The sequence below is a fragment of the Perognathus longimembris genome, unplaced genomic scaffold (genome assembly GCF_023159225.1).
Source record: "Perognathus longimembris pacificus isolate PPM17 unplaced genomic scaffold, ASM2315922v1 HiC_scaffold_5665, whole genome shotgun sequence".
Classification (NCBI taxonomy): domain Eukaryota; kingdom Metazoa; phylum Chordata; class Mammalia; order Rodentia; family Heteromyidae; genus Perognathus; species Perognathus longimembris.
Genome location: NW_025961117.1, coordinates 135,735 through 145,055, shown reverse-complemented (window position 1 = coordinate 145,055; position 9,321 = coordinate 135,735). Strand labels below are relative to the sequence as shown.

Here is a 9,321-nt window from a genome sequence, read left to right as displayed (position 1 = left end):
GAATGGACAGATTCCTCCTCCCTTTTCTGATCCTAGCAAAGGAGGGAATTGGGTACCAGAGCAGATCATCCTTGTCACAAACAGGGTTCTCATTATAAATGAATAGGGTGTCTAATTTATACCTTAGGCACTCACAGATTTAGTTACTATAATGGACAACTCAAAACACAGGCTTCCTCTGGAAGACAGAGGGACATGAAGACTCTGAACCTGGAGTCCAGACGCCACCGAGTCCTGACGGGTTATGACCGCCACGAGAGCACTCTACCAGCCTTCCCGGCAGGTTGGCTGTCTTCCCTCCACACTGTTTCCATGGCATGTCTGTCTCTGCCCGCCCCCCCCCCCCCGCCCCCCGACTACTCTCTCAGCACAGTTCGCTTTCAAGGCTCATCTGAAGCCCTTTTCTCTCTGGAGTCTCTTCTTAGTACTAGTGGCCTTGGTGAGTATGCTCGTCTCTAAGCCTCCACATTAGTAATTTCCTGAAATGTCTCATGTACTTTTGACTTCTATATTAGAATGCAAGTCCATCAAGGATACTAGCTCTTGCCCCTCCTGACATTCCTGGGAGTATACAAAGTAAAAAGAATTCTCCTTCTTCTTCTAACACCATCCACAGCAAACAAGCACATGCACTGAGGGGTTATGCATTCACTCCATTAGTCAACACATGATCACAGAAACTAACAATGAATAATGAAAGGACTTTCAATGACACAACACCTTCTATACTTACACCAGAATTCTTTAAATGAAGATTCTGGCTTACAACGAGATAAGAATATCCAGACTGATTGCACCTACCTAAATCTATGCTAACTCCTGAGGAAACGAAAGTCTTTTTCAGTTAAACTTTGTTCCTAAGTCTAGGGAAAGTAACACCCGTGTCTAAATATGGAAATCTGATGGGCCAATACAAATACTTTTTTAAGAAGCATAATTCTTACTTATGCTACTCAAGTCTGTAAATTTGGATTCATTCATCCACCCATCTATCCATTCATCTCACAGTAGCTCAATGCCTCCCAAAAGCCAGGTGATATTCTGCTTGCTAGGGATACAGCTGTCAATAAAAAATAAAAAGATCTCTGCTCTTCTGGGACTTACATTCTAGTGAGATCTGAGAATTCACAGTTCAGAACCAGCCCAGGCAGACGAAACCCTGAGATTCTCTACAGTTTGACAGCACAAGGATGGACACAAAGGCATGGCTCAAGTGGTTTGAGTACTAGCCATAAGCAAGAAAGCTGAGCAAGAAGGCAACATCATTAGTTTGAGCTCTGGTACCAGAACATACATGAAAAAAATTATTCCAGGATATGTATGCAATGTCTGATAATAATCTGAAAATAGAATCCAATTCACTATGGTATGTTTTAAGTAAGAAAAATACTGCTTTAAAAATACTGTGAGGGTGGGCTGGGGATATGGCCTAGTGGCAAGAGTGCCTGCCTCGGATACACAAGGCCCTGGGTTCGATTCCCCAGCACCACATATACAGAAAATGGCCAGAAGCGGCGCTGTGGCTCAAGTGGCAGAGTGCTAGCCTTGAGCGGGAAGAAGCCAGGGACAGTGCTCAGGCCCTGAATCCAAGGCCCAGGACTGGCCAAAAAAAAAAAAAAATACTGTGAGGGGGCTGGGGATATGGCCTAGTGGCAAGAGTGCCTGCCTCATATACATGAGGCCCTGGGTTCGATTCCCCAGCACCACATATACAGAAAATGGCCAGAAGTGGCTCTGTGGCTCAAGTGGCAGAGTACTAGCCTTGAGCAAAAAAGAATCCAGGGACAGTGCTCAGGCCCTGAGTCCAAGGCCCAGGACTGGCAAAAAAAAAAAATACTGTGAGGGCTGGGAATGTGGCTTAGTGGTAGAGTGCTTGCCTAGCATGCATGAAGCCCTGGGTTTAATTCCTTTATACTACGTAAACATAAAAAGCTGGAAGTGGCGCTGTGGCTCAAGAGGTAGAGTGCTAGCCTTGAGCAAAAAGAAGCTCAGGGACAGTGCTTAGGCCCTGAGTTCAAGCCCCAGGACTGGCAAAAAAAAAAAAAAGGAAAAAAGAAAGAGAGATAGAGAAAGGAAGAAAAACATAAAAATACCGTGGCTCATACCTGTAATTTTAGCTCCTGGGGGCTGAGGATCGTGGTTCAAATGCAGGCAGGAAAGTCTGTGAGATTCTTATCTCTAGTCAACCACCATAAATCCCGAAGTGGAGGTAGAGTGCTACCCTTAAGCAAAAAAGGCTCAGTAACAGTGCCCAAACACGGAGTTCAAGCCCCAGGACCAGCCCAAACAAAAACAACAACAAAACTGCAAGTGAACAAAGTCTACCTGTGTGATCACTTACTGGTAACTCACGTGTGAATATCTGTAATATGTGTGGATAATGTATGTATGCAACATCTTTTTAGCATGAAATTCAGTGTCAGACAGATCCACCTTAAGCTTTTTCTAGGTGCTACATTTCCAAAGCCCCCAAATAACCACAAAGATGACTTTGGTCAATTAAACCGGATGCCCAAATCAAGAACATTTTCCGCTACATTACAAAGTGCTGGAAAACACAGACTAAAAAGCTAGAGTTCAGGGCTGAGAATATGGCTTAGTGGTAGAGCGCTTGCCTAGCATGCATGAAGCCCTGGATTCGATTCCTCAGCACCACATACACAGAAAAAGGCAGAAGTGGTGCTATGCCTTAAGAAGTAGAGTGCTAGCCTTGAACAAAAGAAGCCAGGGACAGTGCTCAGGCCCTGAGTTCCAAGCCCCAGGACTGGCAAAAAAAAAAAAAGTCAGTGTTTATATCATAAGATGTCTGAAACAATGTCGGACAGGAAGATAATGGTATGTAATATTTGATAAAAAAAATTCCATGCAATGAGGAGGACATATTTCCTCCTTGATATAAGGTTTTCAGTTGATTGAATCAAGTATTTGCCCCACACCTTCTTTTTCCTTTGCCATAAAGGCCATAATCTTGACTGAGAACTTAGATACAAGTAAGATGACATGCTGCACTGTTCAGAATACTTTCCACTCACAATGCTGGAGTTGTTTCTGAAATATTTTGGCATCTTTATTCTTGGTCTAGGTTTTGTTCTGCGTAACCAACTATGAGCAGACCTCTCCGTTTCCTCATCATCTCAAATGATGGCCTCAGCAGAAGCACAATCTTTGTGGGTTCTGTCAGACTATCTCATTTCCTTTTCTTCCAGCTTCCCATTCTGTGCCCACTAACTACTCAAGTGACAGCTCAGCCCTGTTCTGCCAGTTCCTGGAACAGATTAACCTAAGATTTAGCACGCCAGCAACTTCCACTTTCCTCTGGCAGCCAGTCATTGATGACAAAACCGCACCTGAGAAGGCGGCTTTTACATGCCCGGGATTTGCAGGTGTGGGCTTCACTCCTGGCCTCCGACACTAGGTTTTCAGACCCCTGCACACCAGGCTTAACTAGCCTGATCCTAGGATAGAATCTCTGCTATTCCTTGCCCTCTCCCCACCTTGTTGTAGCCTGCCTGACCATGAAGGACTTCCCTTTTGTTTTCCTAGGTTCCAAACATTAACAATTTGAGCCACGGTGCCACAGGTAAGGCCTACGACTTTTCATCTTAGATTGCCTATTGCCACTGGCTTGCAAAGACCATAGTCCAAGGACGACAGCCAACTATAACAAATGTTCCATGATTCACATGCTTTCTACTAATGCCATCTACAATAACAATCAGCCTTGGACTACCAAGCGCTAAGAAATGGGATTCCACCCTATTTATCATCCAAAGGAAATCATGCTAATTTAACACTATGCGCTTTCAAAAGCTGATGGTTTTTTTTTCTTTTGCTCTACATTGGACAGTCTCCTAGAATTAAGCTCTGTATTAAATAAACTCACCTCTCTTTCTCTTTCTCTCTCTCTTCAAGTCCTAGGACTTGAACTCAGGGCCTGAGCACTGTCCCTGAGCCTCTCTGTGCTCAAGGTTAGCATTCTACCTCTTGAGCCACAGCGCCACTTCTGGCTCTTTCTGCTCATGTGGTGATGAGGAATTGAACCCAGGGCTTCATGCATGCAAGGCAAGCACTCTTGCTACTAGGCCATATTCCCAGCCTCTAAACCCATATCTTCCATGTTTTGAGCTGTTCTCCCAGAGTCTGTATCTACTTATAACTCCTTTTAAATTTATATACTCAAAAAGTATACATATTTCTGGTTATGCAATAAAGAATCCCTTTATAAGAAAAGAGAGAGAAAGAAGGAAAGAAGGAAGAAATGAAGGAGGAAGGAAAATGGGAAGTTGTCTTAGATTACCCTTCAGCCCTTTAGTACTTTCAGGGAAGTCCAGAGGACATCAGATTGAATAGCTTCTCCATTTCACAGATGATGAAAATTAAGGCTCAAAAAGAGAAGTGACTTAAGTTTTGTAATTGCACTTGCTGCAGTAGTGGGACACAAGGTCAAAGCTCAAAGAGAGATGGAACATAAAGAGAGGAGACAGAGAGGCACAGAGAGAGAATGAGAGTAAGCAACTGTCCTTATTTGTCTTCTGGATCCAGCCATGCCTCAACTCCACTTGGGCTTCCTAGTGATTAGGCCAATAAAATCCCTCTTTTGCTTAAAAAAAAAAAGAATCCTTTTATAGCAATGAACACTTTTCTCATACCATTCTAGATGTCAATTTTATATAGTTTTCATCCCAGGACTAACTCTTCAAACAAAATTTATTTTGACACACTAGAAATCACATTCTAAATGGGCAGTGTTTTCTCTGAAAACAGTTTTGATGAAGACCACGTACTTGTTGTAATGTAATGTATGTGTGGCCACAAAGCGTTAATGGAATCTTTGAAAATGTCGAGTTCTGTATCTTGACTTTTCTCTACGGCAAGCAGCCCTACTGCTCTACAGAACTTACTGAAGAGCAGCGCCCAGCTACATCACCTCTCAGTCATCACATACAAGAAACGAGCAACTGCCATCTCTGAAGATATTTTAAAACAGCCTCTGAAAAGTCACAACGTAGCTACTGAGAAAATGCATCATAGTTCAAGTCCCTATGACAACTTTTTTATAGCCCAGTTGAAGGATGCTCTCCACTTATCATTTTATCCATCTATAAAATAAAATGAACTTCCTGACATAGCAACTGCAGGTGCAAATAGCAGTGTGTAATAATACCTCTGAGTCCTAAAGAATAAACAGTGTAAAACATGCCTATGCGAGCCTTACTGCTATACATTAAGATGGATGCAAGACACAGCAGTACGACATACTTATGCTTAAACTGTACTCAGACTTAAAAATTAACTTGGTATCTATGGGAGATGAAGGATAAAAATTCAAAGTTCCATTTAAAAAGCCATTTCCATATGCAATAAAGCTCTGACTTTCAAGAAACCACTCATGGTTTGGAAAGTGAAACCTAACTCATTATTGGAGAAAAAAAAAGGAGGCAGAGGGAAATTCCGTTACTCTAAGAACACAATAAATAAAAATAAAACGTTTGATTTTGTAACAAGAAATTTTCCCCAAGGTGGCAGGTTTTGCTGACTCAACTGTAATGTTATCCAATCAGAGTTGGGAAGGGAAAGTGATTTTACAGATAAATACTGCTCAGTGCTTTGTGAGACACATTCTGAGCTTAACACAGAAGAACTTCACATCCCAGCACCATGAGCCAAACTGGAATTCTTACTTTCTGCCTTATCATCCTGACTCTGAATGGGATTCAAGGTAAGAAATATCAAAGGATATTTACTTTATAAAACCAGGAGTAAGGCTGGGTACAAATTCTAAAAATATAGAAGTAATGTATTTGTGACTTTCACTGTGTTCCTATAAATGACTGGGAAATAAGCAGAAGTTCTCTTTGTTCATAGTTCCTATGAATGGCTAACGTGAGAGAAAGAAGTACAATGAGCATGAGAAAGAAGAGGAAACAAACAAAAAGGAGTTTGAGAGCAAAACTGAAGGGGAAGAAGGACAGGATAAGAAACAGATACTTCCCTCCCTAAGTTTAATAATACAAGCAGCACGGTGGGGAGGGGATCACAGTCAAGTTGCAATTCCCTCCTTCCAGATCATCAGCTATGACGCTGTTCAGACCCATGTTACAAAGGGGTTAGGAGACGCCGTGACAACACGGGCTCTGGACTCAAGTTCGACTCAGGCTGCGTCGCATACCTAGAAAGAGGCACTGTGCTAACCGACCCAGCTCTGCCTGTTTCCCCGCAGGAATTCCTCACTTGAGAACCGTGCGCTGCCACTGCATCGACGTCAGCACGCGGTCCGTGCACCCAAAGACCTTAGAAAAAGTTGAAATTATCCCTCAGAGTCTCTCCTGTCCACATGTTGAAATCATGTAAGTACGCCCCCACCCGCTGGCCACTTTCCTAGCTGTGATGACGTATTCACCACAAAAGGTCAGTAAAGGGCTTGCGATGATTCTAAAACAACTACAGAAGAGAGAGAAATATTTAGGGTGAAAAGTGTCCAACTGGGGAACTGGGTAGTGAATGTTCTGTTGTGCCTACATTATCCTAAATATTTCTACCATTTACTTCTACAGTGCTACTATGAAAAATGGAAAGAAACAATGCTTGAATCCAGAATCCAAGGCCACCAAGAAATTACTGAAAGCTGTTAGCAAAGAAAGGTAGGTCTGCTGCTTGAAAAGCTGTTCTTTGGGAAAAGGGAATCTTGGCAAGTTAGAAATATCAGCCTTTGCTATGAGATCCTTACATTAAAAATATTATCACTATGATGCCCTTTCCGAACTACATTTATATATACAATGGAGTGCTGTTATGCGGCACTTGTTTAAAGGGGGCAGCAAATAACTTCATCCTTGACATAGAACTATAACTATTCAAGCAATGCTGCCACATTTCCCCCAACCCTTTTCTGGTATAAAAAAGCAGCCCCGGGGCTGGGAATATGGCCTAGTGGCAAGAGAGCTTGCCTTGTATACATGAAGCCCTGGGTTCGATTCCCCAGCACCACATATACAGAAAACGGCCAGAAGTGGCTCTGTGGCTCAAGTGGCAGAATGGTAGCCTTGAGCAAAAAGAAGCCAGAGACAGTGCTCAGGCCCCGAGTCCAAGGCCCAGGACTGGCAAAAAAAAAAAAAAGCAGCCCCTATAGTTCATGATGACTATGTAGCTGCAGGAAAACTCACCAAACCTTTTACTTTAAGATCTGTGGGTTACCCTATGAACTCAGTATGTTTAAGTAGAAACACGACTGAAACAAGGGTCTTTGATACCCAACATCCATATTTCCTCTTCCTACAGGTCTAAAAGATCTCCTTAAAACCAGAGAAGCAAATCACTGCAGTGCTGACACAAACGGACCTCAGAGACTCTCTCTCTCCTAACTGCTCTACCGTCCACTAGACCTAATCGTCCCTGGTTTGCAGTTCTAAAAGATGACCATCCAGGCACCAAACTAGCTTCTACTACTGCTAAAGGAAAGAAGATGGTTCAATGCCCTGAATGAGTCCAGTAGGAACTGAATTACCCCACAAGCTACGCCTGGTGCTACATGCTGAGCAAATGTGCCAGGTCCGACACATGCTCCTCACTTCTGTCTTCTAAGAGTTACTAAAGGAGTTTTTTTTCCCTCCTCTATGTTTATCAGAGTTATGTGATTGTCAAATAAAGCTAAAAAGTATGCAGTTCAAGCAACAATACAATCTGCTTTTTAACAAGCAGTCTTTACTTCGTTGGCTTCTACTGCATCCTTCTAGGGGGGCCGTGTTCACCCAGCAGTTATACACTGACAATTCCAGACATGTACAGGCAGCTAGACATGTGTGGAAATGGGCAGGGAAATATTTCGTGAAAGACTGAACAAAGTGAAATTCTTCAATCTGTTTTTCTTACATTGTTTTCATTGTACACAGACTAACTGGTGTAATTAAATATTTTATGAGTAACTAAAAAAACTTCAAATCTAAATATAATTTTAAATATTTAAGAAATGGGCTAGACAGTCTTTTAAAGGTGTGCAAATATTAAGAAGAAAATGTAAATAACGAAAGATGAAAAGGTAATAAAGTGATTATTAACTAAGATGTGGCACCTTGTGTTATCTGGCTGGAGTATCAATGTCTTAGAGAAGTTGGGGTGGGCAGAAGGCACCTGAGCGGGAGAACTGCCAAACTCCTCCTGACTGCAGTCTCCTCAAGGCCCCTCAGAAAAGCCCTACGTGACTGGGGTGGCATAAGGGAACTAGTTCTGAGCCTCACACTCCACAGCCAAGTTTCTAGAAGACATCTCCATCTGCGTATTCCACAAAACCTTCAAATTCCAAATGCCTTACATTCCCTTCTCTTAGATCTGTTTCTTCTCCTCTATTTCCCAGGGTAAATGCATTCAGTTCCCAAACCAGAAACATGAAGCAATTCTATACTACTTCCCTTACCTCCACAGCCAGTTGTTTGGAATATACCTATAATACAACTAGTTGGCAAACTTTTAGTGCCTAGAAAATACACACACACACACACACACACACACACGGCCAAACTAGAAAGAGAAGTGAATAAGATTTTCATAGAAGAAAAGGGCATGAACTCCTAATATGAAAAGATGCCCAGCTTCATCGGTTATCAAGACCATGCGCATTCAAATCCTTACAGGAAGCCCCGCACCTGGGCTCGCGGGAAGCTCACCCCTGTGATCCTAGCCACCCAGGACTCTCAGCCACTGATCTCCAGGGTCTTTTCAATGTGAAGAACCACTTGTCTTCTGTTGTCAGGATTCTCTTTATCTCTGGGTTTTGAAACTTTGACTATTGTGTCGCTCAGCGTATCTGGGTTTCTCTTGCTCGAAGGTCACTGCATTTTTTGGATATGTAGATCTGTATTCTTCATTAGATTGAAGAAGTTTGGGGTAACTTTTTGTGAAGATGGTTTCTACTTCCCTCTTGTCCCTTTCAAATCGCTCAGTACACACACGGTGCTCTACCTGCTGGTAGCCCACAGAAGGCTCTGTCCTTCTGTTCACTGGTTTGGCTTTCTGCTTCTCACTCAGTGTCAAAGATCCTATCTTTCAAATTTGCAGATTCTTCTTTCTGGTTGTTCAAAACTCCCACTGAAGCCCAAGGGTGAGTTTTTTCTTCATTCAGTTTTTTTTGTGGAAGGTTATTCTTTTTTTAAATAATTATTATTGTCAAAGCGATTACAGAGGGGTTACAGTTTCATACGTAAGGCCACGGGTACATTTCTTGTACTCTTTGTTACCTCCTCTCTCATTCCCCCCTCCCTTCATTCAGTTTTTATCAATTTCTGATCTAGAATTTTAATTTTATTCTATTTTGGTAATTTCTAACTT

General features: G+C 42.4%; 1 protein-coding gene across 1 annotated transcript; it reads left to right on the top strand.

The window, feature by feature from the left end:
- Window positions 1-5,658: 5,658 nt before the first annotated feature.
- On the top strand, window positions 5,659-7,359 carry LOC125345468 (C-X-C motif chemokine 10-like). The gene is made up of 4 exons (XM_048337615.1): window positions 5,659-5,719; window positions 6,221-6,347; window positions 6,555-6,641; window positions 7,279-7,359. The coding sequence occupies exons 1-4, from the start codon at window positions 5,659-5,661 to the stop codon at window positions 7,295-7,297; spliced, it is 294 nt and encodes a 97-aa protein (XP_048193572.1). The 3' UTR covers window positions 7,298-7,359.
- The last annotated feature ends 1,962 nt before the right edge of the window (window positions 7,360-9,321 follow it).